The sequence below is a fragment of the Typopeltis vanoorti genome, chromosome 7 (genome assembly GCF_054136105.1).
Source record: "Typopeltis vanoorti isolate ZY-2024b chromosome 7, IOZ_Tvanoo_1.0, whole genome shotgun sequence".
Taxonomy (NCBI): Eukaryota; Metazoa; Arthropoda; class Arachnida; order Uropygi; family Thelyphonidae; genus Typopeltis; species Typopeltis vanoorti.
In genome coordinates, this window is record NC_143555.1 from 133,536,526 (window position 1) to 133,549,021 (window position 12,496).

At 37.8% G+C, this 12,496-nt stretch overlaps 1 protein-coding gene across 1 annotated transcript in view; it reads left to right on the forward strand.

Annotated features, from left to right (window-relative positions):
• Positions 1 to 12,496, forward strand: part of LOC150105080 (3'(2'),5'-bisphosphate nucleotidase 1) — a 144,218-nt gene that overhangs the window by 58,777 nt on the left and 72,945 nt on the right. The window contains exon 3 of the mRNA XM_090395484.1: positions 9,594 to 9,704. Coding sequence (XP_090251610.1) covers positions 9,594 to 9,704 — 111 coding nt within the window. The remainder of the gene's footprint in view (positions 1 to 9,593; positions 9,705 to 12,496) is intronic.

A 12,496-nucleotide genomic window follows, 5' to 3' on the forward strand; every position in this document is an offset into this window, starting at 1 on the left:
TCTAAAAGTAAAGAACCCAGCTCTAACACCTTTACTAACCACACTTTTGCCCAGTTTCCATGGATGTCCCCTAGTCCTCCCACAACCAGCCCTGTTCTCAAAAATATCTTCTGAATTAATTTTATAGAAACCCTTCAGTAATTTGAATGTCTCAATCATATCTCCCCTCCTCCGCCTATCAACCAATTTTTGCAACCCACAAATCCTCAACCTGTTCTCATACGGTTCATTCCACAGACCTGCTATCATCTTGGTCACTCGCCTCTGGATCCTCTCCACATCCTCCCCATCAAGAAGAAACCTAGGTGACCAAATCTGAGCACAGTAGTCTAGATGGGGTCTTATCAAGGCTCGATAGAGAGGGACAATAACCTGCTTGTCTCTGCTTGGCAACGTATTCTTCAGCAACCAAGTGATTTGATGAGCTGTTTTGGTCACTTTTGCAATGTGTCCCCTAAATTTCAATTCCTTATCCACCAACACTCCTAAATCTCGTGCCTCATCAATTTCCTGGAGCAGGGTTCCACCAATGCAGTAAACTGCCGCCAATCGTTTCACCCCAAAATGCATAACCTTACATTTTGCCACATTAAACTGACATCCATTCTCCTTAGCCCAGACCTCCAATCTATCCAAATCATCCTGCAAAATTTTGACGTCATCTGCATTCACTATTGCCCTACCCAACTTCGCATCATCTGCAAACAAATGAACTGTTCCTCTCAGATCATTTCCTATATCATTTATGAACAAATTAAACAGCAGTGGTCCAAGAACAGATCCTTGTGGCACACCACTAGTCACAGGCCGTCTTGTGGACTCTACTCCCGAGTAAACCACTCTCTGATATCTCTCCGTCAACCACCCTCCTATCCATCTCACCAACCCTATGTCCATTCCCATATGCTGCAATTTACTGATTAGAATTCCATGTGGAATCCTGTCAAAGGCCTTGGCAAGGTCCAGTAGAATCACCGTAAACCCATTACCCTTATCCAGTTCAGCCGTCACTGTGTTATAATACGTGAGCAAGTTACTGAGGCATGACCTACCCTTCACAAAACCATGCTGTCCCCGATACAGTATCCTATTTTCTTCAATCCAATCTTGTATTTTCCTTTTGACTATTTCTCTAAGACCTTGACAATGATTCCTGATATGCTAATCGGTCGGTAATTTACAACAGCAGTCTTGGAACCACCTTTATGCAGTGGAACTATTTTCCCCCTCTTTCCACCTGCTTGGGACTAACCCAGACCCGAGACTCAAATTAAACAAAATGGTCAAGGGTACTGACAATTCTTTAGCTGCTTCTCGTACAACACGAGCTGGTATACCATCCAATCCCACAGATGTATTGACATTGAGGTTATGCAATTGACTACTCACCTCCACTTCATTAACCACAATTCCCGTATAATCTACTGGTTTATTCGTTTCTGCAATGTCACCACCTGGATGATATACTTTTGCAAAGTGCTCACTCAGTAACTCAACTATCTAAACTGATTCAGTTACCTCCCTACCATCGGCATTCTTTAAAATCAATCTGCCATGTACATTTTTCCTTTTACTTGCTACATATCTAAAAAACTGTTTAGGGTTCTCTTTAGCCTGCTCGGCCAATGTTCTTTCGTAATCCTTTTTTGCTTTTCTTACCACACTCGTCACCCTTCTGGCCTGCGCTTTATACTGTTCATGTGCCTGCCGGTCACCCTTCTCCTTAAATTCCCTCCATAGTTGTTTCTTTTTTTGCAACTCAAGTTTAATGGTGTTATTCATCCATTTAACCCCTACTTGATTTATTATTCGGACTCTAGGTATACAGTCAGCCATTGCTTCATGCAAGCACTTCTTAACTACCTCCCATGCACTATCAACTTCTAGTCCTTGCAGTTGTACATGCCATGGCACTGAACCAATCAAACTCCTAAGCTTGTCATACTTTCCCGCCCGATAATTCCACATGTACCCTGTCTTAATTGAAAATTCTACACCTTTAGCCACCTCCCAAGTTAAGACCCTATGATCACTCTCACCGATTGGTGGCAATGTGGTCATATTTGTTACAGCCAAATCCTCAGATGTAATTACTAGGTCAAGCACTTTCTGACCCCTAGTATTTTCCATTACATGCTGTCGCAGATAGTTATCCCTTAATAACCGCATAAAATCCAGTTCCTTCCTCCCGTGTGTCCTCTCTTCACTCCAATCAATGTGACCATAGTTGAAATCTCCCATAATAATCACCCTCCTTCCACTCCTTTCTTCTATTTGCTTGTGCATACTGTCACCACCATCTTTTCCATCACCTGGTCTATAGCAGCACCCAATTGTATATTTAGTTCTGCTAGCCACAATCTCACACCAAATGGCCTCAAATGTGCTCTTTTCTCTATCCTGCAATTCAACTTCTATTCTCCTTGGCTGGAGCTCATCATCTATCATCAACAATACTCCTCCCCCCATTTTATTCTCTCTGTCATTCCTGAACACACTATACCCATCACATTCAATCCCACTAGTTATATCATCTACAGTCAGCCATGTTTCACTAATACCTATAACCTGTGGTCTGGAAGTGCCAACCATGGCCAAAAACTCTTCCTTCTTGTTCCTAATGCTCCTAGTATTAGTGTACATGAATTTAAGACCCCCATTAGCCCCAACCCTACCTTGATGCCTTATATTAACTATCCCACTCTGATTTGTTGTCCTTATTTGCTCTGGCATATTATATTCATTCTTACATTCAACTGCCTCCATAAGGACTGTATCTCTACCCACCCCACCTAACAAATCTAGTTTCCCTGATTTTGCACATCCACTACATTCAGCAACACTTTCTCAAGTCTTCTTACACCGTAACCATTCAAATGCAAGCCATCCATCTTATATAGATCCTTTCGCCCATCAAACTCACTCCACACATCCACAAATTCCACACCACTCGTCATACAGTTATACATTTAGTAATAAGGTCTGACACCTTTTGACTTCTTGTATATGGAAATATGACTTCTGCATTGCTTCAACCTTAGTATTACTTCTAGATCTGGCTCCCACTGATGAGACCTCAATAAAGGTCAAAACCAATCTGGGTAGTGACCCTTCCCAAGATTCATAACATTATACATGTCTGTAAGGATATGTGCTTTGCATTATGGGATACTAAGGCAACTGATGTATTGTTTGCTTACACTTGGATAATGGTTGAAATCAAGACTATAATTTCTTGGCATCTTTAATTTATAATATAACTAAGTAAAAAAAAACTTTTAACATATAAGAGTTCTGCATCTGGAATTTGAACCTTCTTACCATAATTTATGGATTATGCAGTGTAGTAACAGTAAAGCTTTGTAGAACTTGATGCTTCCATTTTGAGTATTTCTGGTCAAGTATCATCTACTCTCTAGCTGGGCTTCCGGTTACTGATGGCTTTAAGTTGAAATAGTCACTCCTGATCGCATTTAGAAATCTTTCAAAGTAATTACTCTAGCCAACTAGAATATCTTTATCTTCAATTTTCATGTTACTTTTATCATTTCTGATTCCTTTTACTGTATTCCTTCCTCCATTTCTAAAGTTTTTACAGTAGTCCCTCTAGAACATTTTCCTGATATTTATCTTCTATATTCTTATCAAAGTCTTCTTGTAACTTCTATTTATCTACTTTTACACACTGCTTCTCTTTCTTACATTTTTTTCTGTATTCTCTCAGGATGCATGATGATTTACTTGCTAGAAACTTTCAATATGTGTTACTGAAAATAAAGAGCCAAAAGGCTTCACTTCGGCGATGCAAAATTATTCAAATTAAGTGGATATTGAATCCAACATTATTTCAAAGCCAAATAGAGAAACTATAAAGTTTCGGCAGATCCAAGTATAAGCAAACCTTTCATGACAGGGGCAACTCGTGGTAAAGGTGGAGTAAGCTCTGATCACTCTCCTTAGTATTTCACATAATGTAAAGCACATCTCCTTATGGACATGTATGATGCTATACATTATGAGGGGTCACTACCCAGACCGTTTTTGACTTTTTTTGAGGTCTCATCAGTGGATAGGTAGACCCAGGTTGAAGTGATGCAGAAGTTATATTTTACCATACAAGTTACCAATAGGTGTCATATCACAAAAGGCCCCAAAAATTACTGAAAATGAAGAGCCAAAAGGTTTCACTTCAGCAATGCAAAATTATTCAAATTAAGTGGATATTGAATTCAACATTCTTTCAAACCGAATAGAGAAACTACAAGAGTTTCGTGCCAAATAGAGAAACTATAAAGTTTTGGGAGATCCAAGCATAAGCATATTGAAATAACGTTGGATTCAATATCCACTTAATTTGAATAATTTTGCATCGCCGAAGTGAAGCCTTTTGGCTCTTTATTTTCAGTAATTCTTGGTGCCTTTTGTGATTTGACACTTGTTGGCAACTCGTATGGTAAAATATAACTTCTGCATCACTTCAACCTGGGTATTTACATCTGGGTCTACCTATCCACTGATGAGACCTCAACAAAGGTCGAAACCAGTCTGGGTAGTGACCCCCCCCCCCCTCCCATCCCATAATGTATAGCATCTACATGTCCACAATCCACAAGGAGATGTGCTTTACATTATGGGAAATACTAAGGAAAGTGATCAGAGTTTACTCCACGTTTACCATGAGTTGCCCCTGTCATGAAAGGCTTGCTTACTCTTGTATCTGCCACAGCTTTATAGTTTCTCTATTTGGCTTTAAAAGAATGATGGATTCAATATCCACTTAATTTGAATAATTTTGCATCGCTCAAGTGAAGCCTTTTGGCTCTTTATTTTCAATAATTCTTAGTGCCTTTTGTGATTTGACACTTGTTGGCAACTCATGTGGTAAAATATAACTTTTACATCACTTCAATGTGGGTATCTACATCTGGGTCTACCTATCCAGTGATGAGACCTCGACAAAGGTCGAAACCAGTCTGGGTAGTGCCCCCCCCCATCTAATAATGTATAGCATCTGCATGTCTGCAAGGAGATGTGCATTACATTATGGGAAATACTAAGGAAAGTGATCAGAGCTTACTCCACCTTGACCACGAGTTGCCCTGTCATGAAAGGTTTGCTTACGCTTGGATCTGCCGAAACTTTATAGTTTCTCTATTCGTCTTTGAAAGAATGTTGGATTCAATATCCACTTAATTTGAATAATTTCAGTATGTGTTCTTCTGTTCCATGTCTGCCTCTTTAACTTCCTGAGTCTACTATGGATTTATGATTTTCTATCCTTGCAAATGATTTCACTGGATGATTCCCTGGCTGGATGGATCATTTATTGTTTTCTTCAGAGTTTATTACTGAGTCTCTAAGGTTTGATTCTTGTTTTCAAATTCTTTCATATTTTGTTGAGCAACATTTGTATATTTGAGTCTATAGTTCACCTTTGAAACTTTTCTTTTCAGTATTTTATTCAATTTTATCCAGCTCTAAACTAAATAATGATCACTTTCCCTTTAAAATGTACACTCTTATGTAAAGTAAAGCATGGAAATTTCACTATGAAGAATAACTCAGTCAATTAGACTTTTCTTGTGTCTAGTGTGAAATGTTACACATCATTATATTGGATCATGGTATTAATAATGACTAGTCCATGTCTGAACAGAAATCCAGTAGATACCTACTATCATTATTAGCTTTGCTGTTTTCTCCACATTTTCCTAAACTCATAGCTATAGACCTGGCATTCATTTCCTGCTCTGATCTCTAATGTAGTCTCCATCTTTTACTTTTTCTTTGTAATAAGCTGCTTTCTCTAATGATTAAGAAAAATTCCTTCACTTCTTTCTTAGTTGAACATCTCTGGGACCATAGGCACAAATTAGTCTCATCATGCAATTCTCAATTTTAATGTTTTACCACATCTAATCCTGTTGTTATTCCTGAATAATATGTATATGTTCATTCATATCTTCATAATGTTTGTTCTTTCCAGAAGAGACCAGTTTTATTGATGTTGAACACTTCAGAAGAAATAATTTGGGACATATTAAAATTTTCCCATATTGCAGCTTTATCTATGGATTCTCCCATGCCTCATAGTTATTTGATCTCACTGCTGTTCTGAAATGCCTAAGAGTCCCCATAACTTGCTTTAAATTTGAATGTGCAACTTTTTTCTTATCAAGAAATGGTCTGTACCTTCTTTACTATATCTTTTTCACATCTGATTGGAAGCCACCTCAATATTTTTTTAAGAGGCAACAAAATAGAATTTTATGATAGTCTGGAAGAAAAGATAGTAAAAAAAGACTATCTTTTTTTACTATCTTTCAGGAGAAGGAGAGCAAAGAATAGAAAAAAAAAAAGTAAAGAAAAAAAGGAACAACGAAAAGGGTCAATACCATCACTGGGAGGTCCCCTCCACCACAAACAGGTGCCACACAGGGAGGTGAGATAAGTGAAAAAATACATCCTACAAGTGTGTATTGTGCTCTTCTCCCAGGGTTGTGTTCTTTTCTTGTGTTTAATACTTTAATACTAGTTATAGGAATCCAAGTACTGAATGAAAAAAGGAAAGCCTTAAGTATTGATGATAAACTTGAAATAATAAAACAATTTGAAAGTAATTAGGGAGCAACACCTTAAAGGAATCCGCATTGTCTACCATCAGAGACCGTGCTGCAAAAATAAAATAACTTGCTTAGCAGAACAATTATCAGTGCTGTAAAGCTGAATAAAACAAGACTTAAAACAAGAAATGCAGTATTTACTGTACTACTGTATTTCTTTATTTATTAAGAATTAAGGATGTTTAAAACTATAGTAGCATTTTTATTGGGTTTGCTATTGTTGATTGATTGAGTTAATCAGTCTCAGATGATGACTCCAGGATTGATTTCCTTGCAGGTGCTTCAGTTTTCCCCTCACAAACATAAAACTGAGTTTAAATGCATTTTGGTTTTAGGTACATTTACATCCCAGTATAAATATGAATTTGGGTATTTTATGGAGTTCATGCTGTTGCCACTAACATAGAAGAGGGGTTTCTTGGTAGAAGGCCAATAATAATATATGTGAAGTAAAGAAAGTGTGTGATGTAACATCTTCGGGAACACCTTGCATGCATTTCAAAATTGGTTCACCAAAAAAATTATGAATCAGTTGCAAAGGGTGGAAAGCAGTCCATGAGATGGTTATTTGATGAGAAGCCCTCCATGCTAGATTATCAAGTGCATTAAAAATGTCAAGCATAACAGCACAGGTGTCTCTAAACTTTTCCATGGCATGTGCCCAAAGGTAGATGATGCAGGCAGGATCTACTGATTCTTGAGTGACAAAATCTGTACTGTTATTCATTGATTGGGTGGCATTTCTCCTAGTGATGAAGAAGTTGACCATTGATTATCTTCTTCATTACTCCACTACTCTTTTGTAATGACCTCCACTCATGAAAGGTTGTAAGCTTATAGTACTGTGAATGGGCTAAGGGGTTTTTCCTATTTTTATTTATTTTATATATTTTTTTGCATTTTTATTTATTTATTTTATATAATCCACAAACTGTGCTCTAGAGATCAAACATGGAACTTTTCCAAGTCACTTCAGATTTTCAGTAAGCTGGGCAGTAGTTTTATATATCAGGTGATGGAATTCATCTACCACCTAATGATAATCACAGACATCCATACCGTTGACAGGATTCAAACCTGCAGCCTGTTGGTTGGAGAGTGGATGTGATAACCACTCATCCAATCGGGCTGGCAAAAGTTAAACAGGATGTGGTCAGCAGAACAGATGTTTGAAGCAAAAAAAAAAAAAAAGAGTAAAGGAAGACCAAGGACCAGGAATTTTTTTTTCCCGACCACTAGATATTATAAGATGATATAAACTGGGTTTAATAGGTTGGAATTTTTGATACAGAATGTTAGCCTACTAGTTTCACCACCTCCACCTGACTGGTGGCTTTGTCTGGGCAAGATAACTCTATACAAAACTCTATAAAGAACAAAAACAAGCTTAAATTACAACTAATACATAACTGAAGGATGAAAAATATCAAATTCATATGAACCATTACATGAACGCATGGAGCATGTATGTTAGCAGTTGGTCAGTCATTGTTTAGAAGGTGTGTCCTATAATTGGCTGCAAAGTTCAATTCTGATGTGCTGAACGATCTTATGAGTGATTTCCAGATGTCACCAAGGATCATCTCTTGGTTTCTGTTTAGGCTACTTCTTGAACGGATCACTACTACAGCTTATTTTATTGAGTGGGAGGTGTAGTCATCTTCTATGTACTGCATAGTACTTTTATCCCATTCAGTATTGTGGTTTGTATTGGAAAAATGGAAAGCTAAACCAGAATTGTCTTCTCTGTTTTTGTTAATGGCTACAATATGTTCCTTTTTTCTTATTTCTAAACTTCTAGAAGTTTATCCTTTGTCTTATTACATAGGACAAACTTCTAGAAGATATTAGAAATAAGAAAAAAGGAACATATCAGAGATGTTAACAACAGAGAAGACAATTCTGGTTTTAGCTTGCCATTTTTCGAACACAAACCACAGTATTGAATGGTATATAAATACTATGAAGATGACTACACCTCCCCTCTCAATAAAAGAAGCTGCAGTAGTGATCTGTTCACAGAAACCAAGGGATGATCCTTGGTGACATTTGGAAATCACTCATAAGATTGCTCATCACATCAGAGTTCAACTTCGCAGCCAATTATAGGATGCACCTCTAAATAATGACTGACCAACTGCTAACATACACGCTCCATGTGTTCATGTAACGGTTCATATGAGTTTGATAGTTTTCATCCTTCGGTTATGAACTAGTTGTAATTTAAGCTTGATTTTGTTCTTTAAGGTGTTTAGTATAGAGTTATCTTGCCCAGACAAAGCCACCAGTCAAGTGGCAAAACTAGTAGGCTAACATTCAAAAATCTCTGACCTATTAAAGCCAGTTTATATCATCTTATAGTATCTTAGAAGACAGAAATATATAGTCTGATCATATGTTGGAGACTGACAAGTAAAAGTAATTTAGAAGAGAACTTGTGTTGGAAATTAGTAACTATTTTGTATCTAGATTTTTGGATACTGCCATCCAAAAATCTAGATCCAAAATAGTATCCTGTATATCTCTTGAGAATATACAATGGCATTATGAAGAAGATGAGTAATTACTCTGTAATCACTCATCTTCTTTCATAGCAGTACCACCTTTTTTAAAAAGAAAAAAAAAAAATCTTTTTAATGTATGGATTTCCATCATGATAATGGAATGTATTAGCCTGCATATTTGATAAGATTTTTTATAACTGTTTCTTTCTGTAATCATAATACATCTTCTGTACTGGTGCATTCAATAGACTAGGAAGTATACAAACAGAATTACAATTTAAATTCATGTTTTTCTTGAAATTCTTAAGATTCAGAATTATGTATAAAACTCTTTTCATAGTTTAATGTCTTGATTAAGTATGATATAAATCAAACAATGATTTATCACTGCATGTATAGATATTCAGAGATTCTAAATGAACAACTTGTTTTTAAGAATGTCATATTTTGCTGTTTAAATTTATAGGTGCTTGACCCACAAGAAAACATTAATGAGGATTCATTAGTGACTATGATGGACAAGGAAGTTTTATCTGCAAAATGTCCTGATGAGCTTCAGGCAGTTTTAGAAGAAGATGTAAGTAAATGGCTGTCTTGTATAATCAATACACTTCCCTTTAAATAGATCTGCAGCAGGAAGATTTTTTTATTTTTTTGAAGCCTTGTTCCAGAGAATGCTGAACACAATTTCAGTGAAATATAAATTTATACTCCTCTGTTAAAATATAGTTTAATGTCGGATATGTTTTTATTAGCACCAACACAAGCATATCATCACTTGTAAGAACCATTACCTTTATTATGCTTTGGATTAAGTTGATTCCTCTACATACATATATATATATATATATAATATGCTTTGGATTAAGTTGATTCCTCTACATGCATACATATACATACATACACACACACATACATATATATATGTGTGTGTGTGTGTGCGTGTAGGGTCTGTAGCTCAGTGGATGTGGCGTTTGCACACCACGGCACTTGGCCACAAGAAGGAAGACTTGGTTTCGAGTCTAGTCAGCGACTAGAGGAAATTTTTCTAAGTCTTTTTTCGACCGGTTCCCGAGTTAGTCGATCTCTGGCACGGGCAAGCGGGTTTTTCATCCCGTAAACTCAAGAAAATCGACCATAGAACCCACATTATTTTCAGACATTAAATATATTGTGTTAGGGTTAGGGACCACGAGATGGCGGCACATTGGAGCCGTCTCTCTTCACTGTGTACTGCTTAATTAGTGATAGCCTTGGGCCATCTATCTCTGATTGGTACCAGTGGAGATTGAACTGCCCACTCAGTCTCCAAAAGTTAGATAGGGCTAAATGGCCTCGCCTACTCCCGTATACAGGAATAAAAAGGCATTAGCTGATATATATATATATGAAAAGTTTTTTACCTTGGAGATAATATATATTAAGGATACCAAGTAATTTTATAAACTTGGTTTTTTTACTCCTTCTCCCAAGTAAACAAAACAGTTAAGTTTGTGCCTGAACGTGGTTCAAGTCTAAAGGTAGTCATGTTGGAGGCTTAATGGATATTTTTACAACACTTAAAAAGAATTAAAATAGACTTTAATGCTTCCTATATTTCGTCCTAGTCACTAGGACATCTACGGGGATTACAAAAAATTAATGTAACATATGCACAAATAACAAACAATACTAAGCCCAACCACGTGGGTGACACTAAAGTCCTATCTAGGTAGAGCGCCCTCTAAGGGCAGTAGTAGGTGGCCTGGAATGTAAGGTGGGAACTCTGGTGATGAGTGTTTCCCAAATCTTCGGAAGCTTAATGCACCCATATTTATTGAGATTTGGTTGGTTTTTGAGAGCTGCTGCTGCTTCTAAGAAAAGTCTCTCTTTCTTGAATTTGCTGTGGTGGAGCATGGTGGTTTTCTTCCATGATACTCTGTGGGTGGTGTCCAAAACATGGTCAGCCAAGCCTGAATGGCCATAGTTGTGTTTGAAGATGTAAGACTTGTGTTCCTCTAGACAGATGGATGCTGATCTGCCTGTCTGTCCAAAGTACGCCAGCTTACAGGAACAGGGTACTTTGTAAACTCCAGGCAGAGAGAGAGGAGGGAGCTGATCTTTCGTAGAACGGATAAGGGTAGCCAGTTTGCGGTGGGGCTTGTGTGCTGTGTGTAGATTGTATTGTTTTAGTATCTTGGCTATTTTTTCAGATGTGCCACGGATGTAGGGTATGGTGATGGCATTTTTAAAATCTTGTTGACGAGAAGGAAGGGGAATGGGGGAGGAGTTGATTATTTTTTTGATACTGTGATCGCTGTAGCCATTGGAGAGGAAAGTGCTGTGTATGTGGTTAAGCTCATTAGTGAGGGCGGTTCCACTGGAACAAAGATTGTGGGCTCTCTTGGTAAGAGTTTTAATAATGCCATATTGTTGAGAGGGGTGGTGGTGGGAGAGTTTGTGAATGTATCTGCCTGTGTGTGTGGGTTTTCTGTATACGGTGAAGGTAAGTGTATCATTAGGCAGGCAGGTGACTAAGGTGTCTAGGAAGGGTAAACAATTGTTCTTTTCCTTTTCCATAGTGAACTGGATTCTTGGATGTAGACTATTGAGATGACTGAGGAAGGAGTCTAACGTGTCTGGGCCATGAGGCCAAATAGAGAACACATCATCTACATATCTTAGCCAGATAGAAGGTTTGAGTGGGGCTGAGTCTATGGCTCGTTTTTTGAAATCTTCCATATAGAAATTGGGAAGGGGGGGGTGAGAGGGGGGAACCCATGGCAGTTCCTTCTATCTGCTTGTAGATTTTGTTGTTCCAAGAGAAATATCCAGAGTTAATGGCAAAGGAAAAGAGAACTAAGATGTCAGAGGGAAAAACCTTTTCTAAGAGAGATAAGGTGTCAATTAAGGGAATATTGGTAAACAAAGAGGAGATATCAAAGCTTACCAATATGTCTGTCTTCTTCAAGGTTAAATTTTCTGTGAGGGCTTTAAAGTGGGTCGAGTTTTTTATATAGGAAGGGGACCTTCCGGTGAGGGGGATCAGAGAGTTGGCCAGCTGTTTAGATAGTCTATAGCAAGGTGCATTGGTAGCATCTACTATAGGCCTGAGTGGGGAGTTGGGTTTGTGGATTTTTGGTAAACCGTATATTCGGGGGGGACGGGAGCGGAAAGGTTTAAGTTTTTTCGTGACATCTGGGGGCCAGGAAGATACTTTTTTGAGTAAAATTTTAAGTTTCTTAACTTGTGTTTTTGTGGGGTCGTGTTCTAGCGGGATGTAGGTAGCGCGATCGCGGAGGATAATGTTCATTTTACGCTTATATTCGCTGGTGAGTATAAGCGAAGGTACTCATCAGCGAATGTAGCACGGATGTAGCACATTTTTCA